Raw genomic sequence first — 18,883 nt, 5'->3', positions numbered from 1 at the left:
TCAACTTACAAGTGAGAATATATTTATTTTATATCTGAGAAATAGGTACACAGATAGTACATATTTACAATGTGACAATTCACATTAGAAACATTACAAAACAGATTAAAAGAAAAAACAGTACATAACATAAAAAATATGTCAATATTTCTTTTTTCAAAACAGCATAGATGATGATCTGATATCCTATAATGTGACAGCAGATCAAGGATATATACAGTCTGTCATATTAGGATTTTATTTGAAAAGCTTATAACTTGATCTGCTGGCACATTCGGGCGATGTCCAATATGGTGGCACATTCTGTCATTACAAATATGGTGACACATTCTGTGATGGCAGATACAGTGGCATATTTTGCATTGACAGACACGGTGGTTCATTCTGTGACTGCAGATGGTGGCACATTCTGTGATGGTAGATACAGTGGCACATTCTATGATGGCAGGTGGTGGAACATTCTGTGATTGCAGATGGTGGCATGTTCTGTGATGGTAGATACAGTGGCACATTCTGTGATGGCAGGTGGTGGAATATTCTGTGATTGCAGATGGTGGCACATTCTGTGATGGTAGATACAGTGGCACATTCTGTGATGGCAGGTGGTGGAACAATCTGTGATTGCAGATGGTGGCATGTTCTGTGATGGTAGATACAGTGGCACATTCTGTGATGGCAGGTGGTGGAACATTCTGTGATTGCAGATGGTGGCATGTTCAGCATTGGCAGATATGGTAGCTCATTCTGTGATGGTAGATATAGTGGCACATTCTGTGATGGCAGATATGATGGCACATTCTGTGATGGCAGATGGTGGCACATTCTGTGATGGTAGTAGATATGGTTCTATGCTGTTTGCAGTTGGATGTGTGTGTTTCTTGCTGCAGACACTTGTTTACAAGGCATGGCAAAGTGTGAACAAGATAGACCCTATTTTGCCATTGCATAATGTGCCAGCAAATCAGGGTCTATTTTGTTTGTTCTACTGATTACTCCTAAAAAACTGCACATAACCAGATTTGCAGGTACGTATAAACAAGTATATATAGTATGGGCAAATACAGTAACAGCAAATATGACACACACCATTTCACCTCTAACCCCTATAAAGTCTATATCTTGAAAAGCAAAACTGAAATTTCTGATAACTCGAGACTTGTATTGTTTTTGTCATTCCAAAGTATCTCTAGTTCTCCTACCTGCTTCATTTCATAGAGGGCAGCATGATAGTAGACTGTAGCAGAAAAAGGGTTGGCTTCTAATGCATCAGCAAACACCTACAAGAAAGAAATAAAATCTGAATAAAAATTAAGCAGTATATACATTTCAGTTGTGTCTACTTTCACTCTCATCATGGATTGTATTACATACTGTTATTTACAACCTGAAATACAATACATTACATGCACAAGTATCTATGTTTCATAAACAATTAAATTCTTGCTTTGATTTTTCTGAATTTACCAATCAGGCCTCTTATGGTCTTGTATTTCAGTACAGAGAAAATTCCTCAAATACCATATCTGCTCATGTACAATTTGCATACAGCTGAGAACAGTGGACCCAAACCTGCCATCCACTAATGTGTCGGCACATCAAGGCTGATGTGGCTCCATCTATATGATTTCAATCGAGCAGCGCAGGTCCTGATATAATGTTGCATTCAGTAACAGTGGAATGAAGTCGATTTGCATTTGAGTATGCATTATACACGGGTACACAAATCACAATTTTCTGCAGATCATCACTATGCCATTTTTAATGTTCTCAATGATTATTCCTGTCTTAAAAATGACGATTGTTACTAATGCAATTAACACAAGCTTTTTAGTGTAATCCTTTCAATACTGTAAATCTGTATGCAGGTCTAAAATAAAAGCCTACACTATTTTATTACAATATAATAAAAGTCCAAATGACTGCCCTCTATCCACACAAGGCATGTGTCCTCTATATAAAAGTGCACTGTAGTATAGTGAATACAATGATTTGTATACAGGCTGAATTGGAAAAAGAAATAAGTATTGTCATTTACAAGGTGTCCTTTATATGAATATATTCACTAAGTCTGATTTTATAATATCTATTTTCATAGAATTTCCTGACAATGTCCTCCAAAAGGTCTGTACTAGATGTAATATGGAACCAATTGATGCCAAGATTGTTATTTAATCTTGATTGTGTGCAGTATTTTTACTGGTTGCAAAGGAATATGATTGTGTGCAGTATTTTTACTGGTTGCAAAGGAATATATATATATATATATATATATATACATATATATATATATATATATATATATATATATATATATATACACACACACACACACACATGATAGCATTGAAATTACCACTCACAATCAAGAATAAATAACAAATATGTAAGAACTATTTATAACAAATGTGTAAGAACTGTTTATGTGCAACAACATACTATCTATTGGTGAAGATATCTATTATAAAGAAGTATTCTTTAAAGTATATTTTAATTTTATTATAAACAAGAGACTCAAGCTGAAACTTCTACTCACCTGTCTCGTTGCTTCAGTACTCCCACTCATTGCATACAGATTGGCCACTATCAGCCAAACTTCGACTAATGTTGGATCATTCATCAGTATCTCACGACATACATTCAATGCCTCTTCAAACCTGAAAAAAAATTAGGGTCATTGGCCATTATAGTCCAAAAAGTTATGATGGTCAGAATGGTAAGCAACAGAAAAGCAAGCATCACTGCAGAATGACAAGTGTTATAAGTGAATGCATATGCAATCCAGGTTGTTCACCTACATGTCACTTGTAAGTGAATAGCATACATTTAACTTAAAAGGTGAAGTATACATTTTTTATAAGCAAATTTTTTTATCTGCATAATTGGGATAAAAGACAACATAAACACTGATAATTCTGTGCAACTAGTTTCGCATTTAATATATGCTTCTTCAGGCACGAAATGTTTTGAAAGAAACGGATGACGTCTTTATACTTTAAATAAACAATTACATCATTTATGTAACATCATAATGATATGCATCATCATCACAATTTTGTATATATATGACAGGATCGAAAAGATATACAAGTCTATAATGAAACCTAAATCAGTAAAATAATAAAATAGAGACAAACAATCATACATACAATTAAATCAGTAAAATAATAAAATAGGCACAAACAGTCATAATCAGTAAAATAATAAAACAGAGAAAAACAGTTAATTGCATAAGAAATGCCAAACTTCATATAAAGTTGAGGGGGCCCCGAGTGGTCGAGTAGTCTAAAGCGCTCTCTGTTACGGATCGGCCAATGTGGGTATGTGAGAAAGCTTGCCAGTAGCTTCTCATGGGTTGGTGGTTCTGCCCATGGTTTTCCCAGGTTCTTCCTCCACCATTAATACTGGCCACCATACATAGCCTATCCTGTGCTGAAAAATGGCGTTAAACCCCACAACAACAACAATATAAAGTTTATCCTTCGCCTACAAGTCAGTTACATGTGACTCATAAGACATGTATGGGTTATTTTCATACAGGCATGTAGACCTTTTTCTGTCAGCCCATAATGCAACAGAAGATTTGGGTCTACCCTGGTTACAATATACAAGACCATATAGTGTTAAGATTCCAGGATGAAATTTAAATAAAATTTAACCAAATTCAGTGATGCATAATATATGGGGGAAGTGACATACCTTTATGATGATTATTCTGTAGCACTCCTAAATATGCATCCCTCTCACCAAGCATAACAAGTCCAGGTATAACACTTTGTATACAGTGTGCAACAAGCCCATATGGTCATGAGATAAACTCAAAATCTAAATCTATGCCAGTAAAATGTTAAATGTAGGTCACAGTGACCTTTTCTTGTAAGACTGGTATTAATACAGAAGCATAGAGTCATCTAGCTTAAATGATTACACCATGAACACTTGAAAAAATAAAACTTAAATCAATAACTTAACATAAGAGTAGCATTTAATATCACAGTGACCTACTTTTGTGATGAGGGTGTTGTACTCAAGATTCATTCCCTCACCAAGTTTAATTCCAGATATAACAGTATGCAAACAGGGTGCAAAAAAAACCAAGATAAATGCAAACTCTTGACCAAGAATGTACAAATAATGGACATTAGGTGCAAAGTCAGCCCCATGAACCCCCTTACCAGAGTGTGGGTGCTACGAGACCCACTACAGACTGCTGCCTTGGACCCAGGATAAATGAATGGTAGTAGAACAATAGTTTTCCTCTACTGTGTAATAGCATGTTATTATTTAATATCCATTTTATTGCCACTAACTTTGAGAAATTCTAGGATTACAGCATCTATGAAGTGAATATAAAATTATTATTGGAGACAAGGAGAAACAGGATTTTGGCTTACAAGAGTCATGGATAGGGCACATACATGATTTTCAAATTCTTATCTCTCAGGTAAGTTGTCTGACAAATACATGTTTATGTTACATGTGCATAAAGGAAAACAAATGTCTGCATGTTTGTTCTATATGAATCACCCCTCAGAAGGGGAAATGCACCTTATGCAACTCTGTGATAAAGACATGCACTTGGTGCCATATTCACCAAAATACATGTTCATCTCATTATCAAACCACATATTGTATATACTCACTTATAAGTCAAGTCCAACTGCAAACTGCACAGATCCAGATATGCTACTGCATAATGGGTCTGTGTAGTTTGATAGGAGTAATCAGTAGAACAAACAACATAGACCTAAACTCGCAGGCATATTATGAGATGGCAAATCAGGATCTTTTGTTGTTCGGAGTTTGATTTGACTTACAAGTGAGTATATACATTACCCAGATTAATTGCTACATGATAAGCCATAGGTTAATACTGTTTTGTATTATGTTACACTCCTTGTCAGGATAGCCATCATGTTGTGCAAATGCTCCCTTTATAACCTGCATTCAATTTAAAATAAAGCTGCCATTTAAAAAAAACATTGTGAGCAGTTTGCCGGACAATGCTCCATGCAGACTGTGGTTAACTTTATCTAGGCAAATACAGCTCATGCTTTACTTCAATAGCAAATCAGGCATTACGAACTCCAAAACTCTTTCTATACTGTGACTAAACAGTAGTTGAAAATTTACACTATATGTATATGTATGTATTTATGTAGTTTAAAACATCACCACAATCTTGACCTCTCAATTGTAGAGCAAATTTCAGGCCATTAAAACAGTCAGGGTGAAAAAAATAGCTGGTTTTGGTTGGTTTTTAATGACACATTTAACACAGGACAGACTATACCATGCTTAGGAAACAGGATCTAACTGCCTTTTCCAAGGATACACCATGACAACCCACCTAGGCTGGCCTAAATTAAGTATCGAACCAGCAACCCTTGGATTATGAATCAAATACTCTACCAACTGAGCTAATGCATCTCTAAAAAAGAAGCTTGTGAAGATAATACTTCTGAATATAAAAACACCTTGTATAACTACAATTAAAATTAAAGATATAAAAAGCCTTTTTAAACAGTATATAATGTAAAAGGTAAAGGTTGTTGTTGTTGTTGTTGTTGTAGGGCTCAATGCCATTTTTCAGGACAAGATAGGCTATACATGGTGGCCAGAATAAATGGTGGAGGAAGAATCCAGGAAATCCCCCAAAAGAACCACTGCCCCACGGGAAGCTACTGGCAAGCTTTCTCACATACCCACATTGGCCAAACCCAGGCAGACAGAGGTGAAAAGGTAAAGGTAAAAAGGAAGTAGAATTCTTAAAACAGTGCATAAAAATGTTAAGAAACAACTATTAGCTTGATAATTTTAATCAGAAGATTAGAAATCTGCAGCAATCCATATACACTGTATAACACATAGCCATCTCTGAATTGTGGTAATCCAAATATTTATACTGCTTTAGTTGCCAGCAACTCAGGGTCAATGCGGTTTGTTCCACTTATGATTTCCAGCAAACAGTAGACACAGATCTGTCTACCCATTATGTCATGGCAGATCTAGCCTCAAAATCATTAAACCCTTTAGCTCAAGTCTGAGCCAGAGATTTCATTTCAACCAATCACAAACAATGTTACATCTGAATTGTCATTTCTTATTGGCTGATACTGGAAACTCAATCCTGGACTCAAGATCAAAGTTTTATTATCTCCAGACCAGATTATAGTATAAGTTGTTTATGGATGAGTACAATTATTGCTGTGAGTTCATTTTATTTTGCAGTCACTACAAACACAGAATTTAAAATATGGACCACTTCCCCCAATTCATGAATTTAAATACCAATGAAATATCTTGTTTCAGAGAAACATGAAACATGTACAAATCACCAACAATTATATTTAAAGGTTTCTGAATTTTTACCTGATTTGGATTCAAAAATAGTGTAGGAAATTCTGCATGCATTCATGAATTGGGACACACATGCATGCATGAAATGATTCAACAAGTTTTAAGCCCCAAGGAACAGTTGAACATAAGAATCAACCCATATTATTCCCTCTGATGAGTTACAATAGTAATGAAACCAGTCAGGAACAGGGGGTGACTAGGACTTCCCAGCAGATGGGAGGGTTTGCCTCCACATCCGAACAGTCATTATCTTCCCTTAGTTTGAAGCCCCAATTCCAAAATTAATGTAAATCAAACAGTGATTTACATTAGCATTCCATACATTACAGGTCTTGTAAAAAGTGCTTTCTGTTAGATTATCAAATATGTTGCTGTAATGGATAGGTGCTGTGGAAAAAAAATGACACACCTGGAACAAGACCAAAGTGGTGTATAAAGTGTCAGGTGCTACATACTATATGACCTTCAACAGAAACCTGATGACTGATAAATGGTATACATTTAGCAGTAAAAATGAAACCTGACTGAGGTAAGATACCCCTTTATCGTGGTTGATAAACAAAGTTATGAATCAGTTTATGATAACAACTACAAAGCATGAAAGACTGGTGTAAAACAAGTAAGAACTACTGCACACTACATCTTTAACTTTTTTTGTTGTTCAGTCATACAGAGTATTGTGTGCAGTATGTTTTAAGCATGTAATGTTCCTAAAGTTCCATGGAATGTGACCTCTCATCTATGATACATGAAATAATGTCCACTCCACAATATTTAACTTGCAAAAATGCTAATACAAAACATGAACATTTAAGAACTGAACTTCATATTATACAGGATTCATGAAGTCTTACAGCTTGAAAATTGATTACACACTCTATGAACGACCTTCACTATGTCCCTTTTTTCACTGTGTAACTGATGTTTGAGCCTCATGAACTCATGACTCTTGCAAAAATCCAGTCCTTACAATTAAAGTTCCTATCCAAAAATAAAAACAAATTTCTAGAAATAAATAACAACTATATTTGAACAATTGCTTCTATCTTGAGTACTGTCAGAGCACTAAAGAAGGGCTCATGCATATGTAAGTAGTTCATTTCTGGTGTTATGAACTAATTACTTCAAGTTTCCTGCACCACACCATTCAATTCTAACTAATCTAATACTTATTACAAAGGGTTGGCAAAAATGTGCAATTATATTGACATCAATGCTGTCATTGATGCCACAACTGGAAAAAAAAACTGACACCTTTGTTTTTCTATGCTGTCACATCACATCTGAGACCCCAAAAATGGTTTCAAATGTGAATGGGAAAACAATCTGTATATATTACAATAAAAAACTGTAGAACTCAAAGTAATTACACATAAACCAATGTTATGATTACAGTTACCTCCAACTACAGTGGGCTGAGTTTTTATTTTTAACAGCAGATTAGTGTGTGTGTTGGATTTTTAATGTAGCTTTAACAATTTGATTCATATAGCTACAATGTCTGCATTGTGGCAGATGATAGTGATGTCTAAGCACTAGGGCAACCTGCTGCAGACATGTGGCATCATGTCCCACCCAGTCACATTATCCTGATACCGGGCTGACTAGTCCTAACACTAACCTCTAAATGCTGAGTGCCAAGTAAAGCAGCTGCTAGTACCATTTTTATAAGTCTTTGGTATGACTCAGCCAGGGTTCAAACCCACAACTTCCCACATCTGAAGCGGATGCTCTAACCACTTAGGTTATGGAGCGGTCAACAGCAGATCAGCATGTGAAAGATTATTTTATGCTCAGAGACAGACTACAGCAGTTGACTCAATTTTGTCTGGACTGAATTTGAACCAGCAGTCCCACTAATTCAAGTCTGGCACACTAACCACTGAAGCAAGGCACCTCTGAACAACAATGAAACCTGTCTAAATAAGCCATAAAGTATTTCACATTCTGTTCTATTGAAGACACCTTCCTAAAATTTCTGTACATTATTTTATGAATACCATAGAATACAAATTTGTGATACAGAAGGGGTCTGTATCATGAAGACTTTTATCACATCTTTTAGAAACTGTCATATAATAATAATAATAATAATAATAATGCTTTATTTATACAGGGTGACTCATTAGTCAAGGACTATTCTCCCCTGAGGCGCTCTTAAGGAGAGTACAACAATGCACATCATATGAAGACAGCAATAATTACTGTTCATTTTAACATGTTTAGTATTAAAATACTAAATTCCATTATCTATTAGAAACACATACATGCTCATGATATCTTTTCTTAAATACTCTAATATTTTCAGCAGATTTTACATGTAGTGGAAGTTTGTTCCACAGAACTGTACCAGAGTATTGAAAACTCTTTTTAAATTGCTCTGTTCTTGGTTTTGGTTCTAGAAGGTTTCCATGTGATATTGATCTCAACTGGTTTTGTGTTGAAAAAGGCCTGAATAAGTCCTGAAGATACTCTGATGCAGTTCCATGTAGACATTTATATCAAAGAACTGCCTTGTGAAAATCTATCCTGTCATATATTGTGAACCATTTGAGTTCTGTAAATAATGCTTTTGAGGGATGATCAATAGATGCATCTAAAATTACATGTGCTGCTCATTTCTTAAGTTTATAAATCCTATCAAGCTCAGAATTAGCACAGTTTCCCCATACATTTGAACAATAATCCATTGTTGGAAGAATAAATGACTTCTAGTATAGATTGTGAGTTTCCATAGGTAAATATTTCTTGATTCTGCTGAGTAGGGCAATTTTGGATTACAGTGTTTTACTAAGATTATCAATATGGTCATTCCATAATAAATTATTATCTACGGACACACCTACAAGCTCTTCATGTTTGACATTTTCTAACGGATGATTATTTATTGCAAGAGATAGTTCTGGGTTGCCTGACTCGTGTAGCTTTTGCGATGTTCCCAAAATCATACATTTTGTTTTTCCTTCATTATTTATCAACTTATTATGTTGTGCCCAGTTTTGGACTCTAATAAGGCCAGAGTTTAATCTCATTTGGATAACTTCAGTATAAAAACTAGATGTATACAAGGTTGCATCATCTGCAAACAAATCTGTATTTGTGGATTCATTATTTAATGGTAGATCATTGATATAGATAAGGAGAGGAGAAGGCCTAAAACTGAGCCCTGAGGAACGCCTGAATGAATAGTGTGAGTTTGAGAGCTAATATTGCCAATGCTTATATGTTTAGACCTTTGGCTTAGGTGTGATCTAAACCAGTTTAAAGATGGATTGTCAAATCTGTAACAGTTCAACTTTTGCAGCAGAATTTCATGATCAACAAGATCAAAGGCTTTCTTGAAGTCAAAGAAAACAATCCTAGTCATATTTCCATTATCCATTTCCTTCAGCCAAAGATAAATTATTTTGGTAAGTTCTGTTTGACATGAGTGGTACCTTCTAAATCCTGATTGCACTTTATGAAATAGAGAGTATGTTTCAAAAAATGTATAGACCTGAATGGCTACATGCTTTTCAAATAGTTTTGACAATACAGGTAGAATTGATATTGGTCTGTAATTCCCTGGGTCCTCCTTTTCTCCTTTCTTAAAGATAGGTGTAACCTTTGCACATTTCAGTGTTTCTGGAAAATTACCACTCATTATACTTAAGTTAAGAATTCGTGGACCAATACCATCCAATCCAGAGGATTTATTAATATTCACCTTAATTAGCATATCAAAAAACATCAGCTTCAATAACATTAACTACTGAAAAATAATTATCATCTGGAATTTTAGCTCTTATAAATGATAGAAGAGCATCAAGTTCAATTGGGTTGTTTGTCTGGTTCTGAATACTGTTACTGGAGAAGCTTATGAAGAAATTGTTGAACGTTTCCACAATGTCTTGAACAGATGTTGCTATATCCTCATTTTGCTTAAGTATAGGGGGAAACAATTGTCCTTGGGTGGGTTCAGCTCTTTAGGATGCTTCCTCAATGTCTTGGTACTCTTACATTCGTCAATAGTCTGTTTATAGTAGTTCTCTTTTGCCTTATCTATCAGGTGCTTAGTTTTATTTCTCCACTTTCTTTAGCTTTTCATGTCTTTTCTATTGTGGAAATGATCTCTTAGGTACCTAGCCTCACTGATCTCAGGGGGTAATTTGGGGGTAATTTGGTGTTTAACCCTTTTTGTTTTAATTGGGGCATGCTTGTCTAAGGCTGCATGGAACATCAGATACCATTTGTCCAAGGCAGTGTGGACATCAGCTATATTGCATCCTGATTGGAAGGGTTTGCAAATTAAATCATTTAAGAACAGTTCCTTGTCAGACTGTTTAAAGTCACCATATTGTATTTCAATGTGTTGACTATTTTTAGATGATTTCGGAACATGTCTTTTTATACAGACTGGGTAATGGTTACTCAGTGTGTACACTAACACATTAATTTCACTTATGTTTTCAGATTTATTAGTAAGACATGATCAATGATAGTAGCACATTTATCTGTTACTCTAGTTGGGGTGTTGTTGTTGTTGTTGTTTTGGGGTTTAACGCCATTTTTCAGCACACGATAGGCTATACATGGCGGCCAGTATTAATGGTGGAGGAAGAACCCGGGAAAACCCCGGAAAGAACCACCGACCCACGAGAAGCTACTGGCAAGCTTTCTCACATACCCACATTGGCTGAATCCTAGACTCGAACTGCTGCAGACAGAGGTGAGATGGCAGTGATCCGTAACGGAGAGCGCTTTAGACCACTCTGCCACTCGGGGCCGCCAGTTGGGGTGTTAATTAATTGATTAAAGTTGAAAGTTTCAAAGTTACTTGTCCATGTTAATGGGGAGTCTTCATGTAGTCACTGTTAAAATCACCTAATACGATAGTTTCTAAATCTTCCTTTAGTAATGCTTTTTGAATTTGCACCTCAAATCTATCAATCCAATCAGCTGTGGAACTAGGTGGCCTGTAAAATGAATATCAGAGTATTGGCTTTGATTGGACAAGGGTTACTTCAATCCAGATACTCTCTACCCCAATAGTCTCAAGATCAACATGTCCGTTATAATGGAACTGTCTGTATCAGAGAAGAATACCCCCACCCCCCATGGATTCCCTATCTTTTCTTTCAAAGCTGAACCCCTGTATTTGGAGAGTCAAATCATCAGTATCATCAGAAAGAAAGGTTTCACACATACCTAGAATATTGACCGATCTAGTTTGCTGATTAGTAACTTATCTCACTCAGTTTATGTGTTGAATATTTAAGCTGATTACATAACATACTGCTTAATGACAAAGACCAACTCAATGTTTTCAGCAGCATCAAGTAAACTTCCAACTCTTAACAATGTCAAATAGATTTTTTTATAAATCTGAACCTAAAAATATGGAATGCTTGAAATCTGTATCTAAGAATTTATTTAAAAAAGTAATCTACACATTCAAAGTGCTGATATTTTTGAGAACTTGTGCCACAAAACATGAAAAAAAACACAAATATAACATAGCAAATTTGGTAAAAAGTACAAATCTGATTTGATATGTTCGCAAGATGTGAGTATAGTTCCAAATCAACAAACTTATCTAAGACAATTTCAAGATTTACCCAAATGCTAAGTTTGGTCAAATCTATCTGTATTCTGTAGGGGACTGCTTGGCTTAGCATACAATAATAGAATGATTACCCTTCCTGTAAGCTGTAGGGGACAGCTTTGCTCATGATATAACATAGAAATAATTCCCTTCCTGTGTGCTGTAAAGGACAGCTTGGTTCAGGGTATAACACAGAAATGATTCCCTTCCTGTAACCTGTAGGGAACAGCTTGGTTCAATGTATAACATAGAAATGATTCCCCTCCTGTATGCTGTAGCCTCACAGCTTGGTTCAGGGTATAACATAGAAATGATTCCCTTCCTGTATGCTGTAGGGGTCACCCTGGTTCAATGTATAACATAGAAATGATTCCCTTCCAGTATGCTGTAGAGAACAGTTTGGTAAAGGGTATAATATAGAAATGATTCCCTTCCTGCATGCTGTCGGGGACAGCTTCGTTTAGGGTATACCATATAAATGATTCCCTTCCTCTAAGCTGTTGGGGACAGCATGGTTCACGATATAACATAGAAATGATTCCCTACATGTACACTGCATGGGGACTGCTTGGTTCATAGTATAACATATAAATGATTCCCTTGTATGTCTGGTGTGGGGGACTGCTTGGTTCATAGTATAACATAGAAATGATTTCTCTACATGTATGCTGTGGGGGACAGCTTGGTATAGGGTATGATATAAGAATGATCCCCCTACCTGTATGCTGTAGGGGACTGCTTGGCTCACAGGAATATAGGAATACACCTCTCTCTCAATAAATCGCACCCTAATAACTCGTGAACCCGCTTATAACATGGGGTCAGGTGTGGATCCCATTTTTTAAACAGAAATGACCCCAAAAATTGATCCCTATTTGTTAAACTTGAAGTGTATCAACAGTTAGTCTAGTTCTCTGCTTTGTGGACTCCATATTTGGCAGGATACTTTTAAACACCACTATGGGAACCACACTCATCAAGAAAACAAAATGTAGTGATGTAATACACAGATTTTTTGCACATACGTGATGGCTGTTGAAACCAGTTGGAATGATCTTTCACATGTTGGACATTTTGAAAATAAATGTTATTTAAACAGAATAATGAATAACTTCATTAGAAAAAATGCATTATTAAAAATTATTATTGATTGATTGTAAAATGAGGATTCAGTCATTAAACAGCACAGTTTCCTAATGCCGACCCTCCACCACACCGGTTTTCTTGATGTTAAAACAAATTTGTTCAATTTTTGGAGGTCCCTCTGTAACTTGCGCTCTTGCTTAAGGTGTAGTCTATGTTTGTGGACCCCGTTGTGCACGAGTTATTGCGGAAGAGGTGTAATTGAAATCATGAAGAAAAGGCAAAAAAGATGATTATCAACCAAATTACAAAACAAACAAAAAATTGCATGTTGGATATGAGAAATTGCAGGAATCATAGGAAACTTGCAACATCTTAGCCCCATTGTATTTAAAAGTTGCATGATTCTAGATCAGTTTTGCAAGAAACATGCAATCCTGCAGCCTGACAGCATCTCTGCAGCATTATATGAGGAGTAAAATCTGTGCAGTCAACATGGATTCTTGGGTCTGTCCTTAACCACACCCCACTTTGGAGTTGTAACTTGGATACCAATGAGATCCCCACCCAACCGGCTGCAGTGTGGCCCACTGATTAATGGATTAGGATCATGACTAGAAGGCTGTGGGTCCATGTCCCACCAACTGATCACCATGGATGCCTAATAATATGCATGGATCTTGTTCATTGCTGAACTCATCTGAGATCTTAATGACATAAGCTTACCAATCAAATCTGAACAAAATATGATATGTCCTGCAGGATGTTCATGAGTTCAGCCAATCACATGCAATTTTTAAATAATCTATAAGGTGTCCCATAACTTATGAGTTGTAAAAATGATGTGTCTCAGAACATACAGCACAGAAAATTACTTTAAAAATTAATTTATGGTATCCCAACAAATAGTGTCCCAACATATATGGTAAATATGGTACGTGAAGCAGAACTAAAACTAATGAACAAAAACCATTTTTCTTCTAGTGATCAGTGACCTTGACCTTTCATCTCAAAATTTAAAACACCTTGTCCTTGTCAAGACTTGGAGTGGTCTCAAAGTAACTGAATTTCATAGTACTATTTACATGTGTTGGACAACAATTAGAAAGGTAAGAAATAACAAAGGACAAGTCACTTTCCCAAAAATAGCTTGATCTGGACAAGTGGATTTTTACAGATCTGCCATCCATAAAGTTTGGTAACTGTAGAAGATAGTGGAGAACTTGAGTTACTGTGCAGAACAAAACTGGTAAAAGACATAACAGATGGACACACAACCACATAATATGCATCACCTTCTGACAGGAATATAAATAAGCAATCTATATTTCAGCAACTTTTTCACAACTGAGCACTTCTTATTGCCAACTGAAAGGAATATAAATAAGCAATCTACATTTCAGCAACTTTTTCACAAATGAGCACTTCTTATTACCAACTGAAAGGAATATAAATAAGTAATCTACATTTCAGCAACTTTTTCACAATGGAGCACTTCTTATTACCAACTGAAAGGAATATAAATAAGTAATCTACATTTCAGCAACCTTTTCACAACTGAGCACTACTTATTACTGACTGACCGAAATATAAACAAGTAATCTACTTTTCAGCAACTTTTTCACAACTGAGCACTTCTTATTACCAACTGAAAGGAATATAAATAAGTAATCTACATTTCAGCAACCTTTTCACAACTGAGCACTACTTATTACTGACTGACCGAAATATAAACAAGTAATCTACTTTTCAGCAACTTTTTCACAACTGAGCACTTCTTATTACCGACTGACAGGAATATAAACAAGTAATCTACTTTTCAGCAACTTTTTCACAACTGAGCACTTCTTATTACCGACTGAAAGGAAATATTTTGGTTTGGTCTGAAGCTTTGTGGCACAGCAACACAATGAGGTTATTTAGTGCTAAGGAAATTGGAGTAAAGTGCCTTGCCCAAGGATACACATTGGTAACTGACCCAGGCTGGTCAAATGGTGGGATCTGAACTAGCACCCATTTGGTCATGAGCCCAGCATGCTAACAACTGAGCCATTGAAGCCCCTTATGGAAATAAAGTACACCTCAATCAACATTCTGTCTGCATTTTCCATTTAATATCCTTTCACATCTGTATTTGATCTGTCATCTCAGTTTTTAATTATGGTCTCAGAAATGCAGTCAAGATTATATGGTTGTCGCTTCAATTCATCATTAAATTGATTTATCTCATTTTTAGAGGAACAGAATTCCATTGACTGAAGTTGGTCTTGCCAATACCATGTGCTGAAGGAAGAAAACTATAATAGCTTTAGTATCATGTCCTACTAAAATTGTTCTTTAATGAAATAGCAAATGCATGAAACGCAAAAGACAGCACTAAATTTATGATAAATCCAATGGCTATAAGTATATAAAAACATAGTTGTTTGCCAAAAAAATTCTCTTCTGTTATTCTGTCCAAAAACAACTGTACATTTATAAAGTCCAATTATGATGTCATCGAAACAATTCCTGTTGGTGCTTCCTGTCCATCAATCTTGAAAAGCACACTGTCATGGCTTGTAAGGGTGAATAACTGTCAGGATAAAGTAAAGGATGTGATCCTGCATTATCATGCATAATGGCTTCTGACCAGGCACATTTTGCGGCAGCTTGAAAATAATCAATTTTCAACTCTAATTAGCTAACATGTGGAAGATACTGTACCACATGAGCTATCTGAACTGATATCCCTGACAAGCTCCTGTAAACTCTGGAATAATGAAAGTTTAAACAAGAATTGTGCTTGTAAAATACATATGCCCCCACTGCAGACTAAAATGTCAAAGCTCTGAAAGTTATACAAATTTGAGAAATTTAAATCCTAATTAAATTACCTGAATATTCATTAAAGTATCTACTGAATTTAATTGGTCTACACCATGCAGCTTTTGCTAAACTGGCTTTCAGTTTTAAAAAATAATTGAGAAATTGTTGTAATGTTTTAAAAAAAATCTAATAAAACATCCACATATATTGTATAAGCTTGCTTATAAATTAGGTCAAGATGCCAACTGAATATACCCAGATCTGCCTATACATAATCTGTCAGAAGATTTGGGTCTATGCAGTTTTGTTATAAGTAGAGAGTACAACAATCAATGACCCTGATCTGCTGACACATTATGCAGTGGCAGATCAGAATCTATCTTGTTTGAAGTTATCTTAATTTATAAATGAACATATACAGTAAATATATCCTAAATATCCAATTTATATATTTTTTATTTCATTTGTCTACAATGTGTGATTTTTGACAAATCCAAATTGATGTACCCATGCTACAATATGTGCAGATGAAACAATTGTGAAATTTTGTTGTACTAAGTCATCTACTAAAGGACTCCTCACCTAGCTTGTGTCTGGAGGAGGTAAATGAGGTTTTGGTACAGAGGCAGTGTCTGCCTTGGTAATGGTGTCTCCTCAGGAATGTCACTCAAACAGGCTTGGATGGCTCTCCTCAGGTCTGACAACATCTCTTCTACTAGATTTCTTTCCTTGGAGATTCTGAACCATGGGAAGATCAGAGAATCCTGGAAAGTACAAAACAACAGTTTAAAGAAGATAGGATTATATTCTCTTATCATGCTGTTCATGATATCATAAAAGCATTTGGCACAATAAGTGAGGGGATCTTACACTGAGGGATGCTCCAACAATGCCATGTCCTGAGAGTGTGCTATAACACAAAAGTAGAAAATTTAATGATTTGAAAGCATATTTTAAAGTGATCAGAATTTAAGCAAAATAAAGTAACATTGATATCAAAACTTTATTTCTTTATAGGATTTAATATCCACATTATAAATGGGGCAGCAGTATATTAAGGGGATTTATTGCAAGGGACCATTGTATTAGTGTTTTGAACCTAGTTTAAAATAATGCCATTCTTTTCATCAATTTTGTTTATATAACTCCTATCTGGTCTTGCCCTGCTAGTACTGGTATTATCATACCCCAAATAACTCAAAACAGCAATCATTGGCAAGATGAAATAAACAAAGGTGTTTTTGTTTAAAGTGTCCAGACATGCAATTTAAAATGGGGAAATCAAATGGCTTTGACTGTTATCCTATTAGCATTACTACATTGATGTGTGTCAAGCACTGTCAAATTCTCTTATCACAATGAACTGAGAAGCAGTACTAACTTGTAAAACTTGCAAATCAATGGATCAAGAAACATTAAATACAGTGTAAACCACACAGTTTTGGTGCATATAACATGTTAATGAATTTAGTAAGAAAGCATCAAAAGATACATATATATATATATATATATATATATATATATATATATATATATATATATATATATATATATATATATATATATATATATATGTGTGTGTATAGTCCGAATTAATGGCATACTGCATAAACCCAGATCTGCCATAACATACAATGGCAGATTTGGGTCTATGTAGTTTGTTAGGAGTGAAAAGGAAATAAACCCAGCGTAGACCATGATCAACTGGCACAGTTGGATCTGATTTACAAGTGAGTATATATAGAAATTTTTGCTAACATATTATGTTCAGTAAAGTTATGTAATATTTGTTATGAACTTGTGGTTGTTGCCTTGATCACTGATCTGACTTTTATTTGCTACACCCACTCCCCTCCAACACATAGGCAGCAATTCATGTTACGTAAATTTTGATGATATCTCATGCCTGAATCCAACCAACACAATTTATTCTCTCTATATTAACATGCAAGCACACACTGCTTTTCAATAAAGTGCTGTGTCAATGCAGTCATGTAGGTGCGTTTATCTACCATAAATTAAACATTAATTGTTACTCATAAATTTATTATTAATATAACTAAAGTCTATTCAGTCCTGACTATTTAATACTCTGCACCTTAAACGTTATAAAAGAGCTTCCAGAAAAAATTACTGATTGCCATGGACTTTCACAATGTTGACCTGGCACTATACTGGGTCAAGAAAAGGGGACATTAAGTCTATTCATAACAAATAACAGGGTAGCATGTTTGTTTTTGTTTTCAGTATGCGCAGCTTTTATTGTGATATTACAGTGCACAACATTCAATTCAGCTTGTACTGGATCACACCTTGAGGCTTACCTCATCCATAGATGTTCATGTACTTTAACATTGATTTTGCCATCTATTTCTTGTGGTGTGTATGTAATGACTTTCCAAGGAATATGGATGCATGGTGATTGAAATAAAGTGAATAATTGTCATTTAAAGGAAGGTATGTGTAATCAAATTCTAACACATTAGACCCATTACTGAAATAGTTGTTACTAATGCCTGCATGACCTGTATGACTTGTACTTTAGGTAGAGTAAATCTATCACCAATTTGTTTTCCCATCACTAATATATTCAACTATACTTGAATGACACTAAAATATTGATTTACATTACATTTTATTCTTACACATACACCCATTTTTACCAATTCATGGCAAATAAAGCAAGATGCATGCATGTGTCATTGAAGAAGATGAAAATGCAATAGAGCTGGCATGGAGCATAAATCAAGACATACATGTGTCATTGAAGAAGCTGGGAAAATGAAGTAGGGCAGACATGGTGCATAAAGCAAGACATGGGCAATTGTCATTTTAAAAGACGGGGAAAATGTAGTAGTGTTGGCAAGGAACATAAAGCAAGACATGGACAATTGTCATTTTAAAAGACGGGGAAAATGTAGCAGTGTTGGCAAGGAACATAAAGCAAGACATGGGCAATTGTCATTTTAAAAGACAGGGAAAATGTAGTAGTGTTGGCAAGGAACATAAAGCAAGACATGGGCAATTGTCATTTTAAAAGACGGGGAAAAT

General features: G+C 35.3%; 1 protein-coding gene across 1 annotated transcript in view; it reads right to left on the bottom strand.

Annotated features, from left to right (window-relative positions):
* The window catches only part of LOC149799101 (zinc finger C3H1 domain-containing protein-like), a 152,260-nt gene that overhangs the window by 18,094 nt on the left and 115,283 nt on the right, over nucleotides 1–18,883 (bottom strand). The window contains exons 26-28 of the mRNA XM_089958096.1: nucleotides 16,415–16,596; nucleotides 2,534–2,654; nucleotides 1,200–1,277 (exon numbers count right to left, since the gene is read on the bottom strand). Of these exons, the coding sequence (XP_089814222.1) occupies nucleotides 1,200–1,277; nucleotides 2,534–2,654; nucleotides 16,415–16,596 (381 nt within the window). The remainder of the gene's footprint in view (nucleotides 1–1,199; nucleotides 1,278–2,533; nucleotides 2,655–16,414; nucleotides 16,597–18,883) is intronic.

Source organism: Sinohyriopsis cumingii, chromosome 5 (genome assembly GCF_028554795.1).
Source record: "Sinohyriopsis cumingii isolate HCF-2022 chromosome 5, ASM2855479v2, whole genome shotgun sequence".
NCBI lineage: Eukaryota > Metazoa > Mollusca > Bivalvia > Unionida > Unionidae > Sinohyriopsis > Sinohyriopsis cumingii.
Note: the sequence above shows the minus strand (reverse complement) of the source record. Positions and strands in the feature narration are given on the sequence as shown.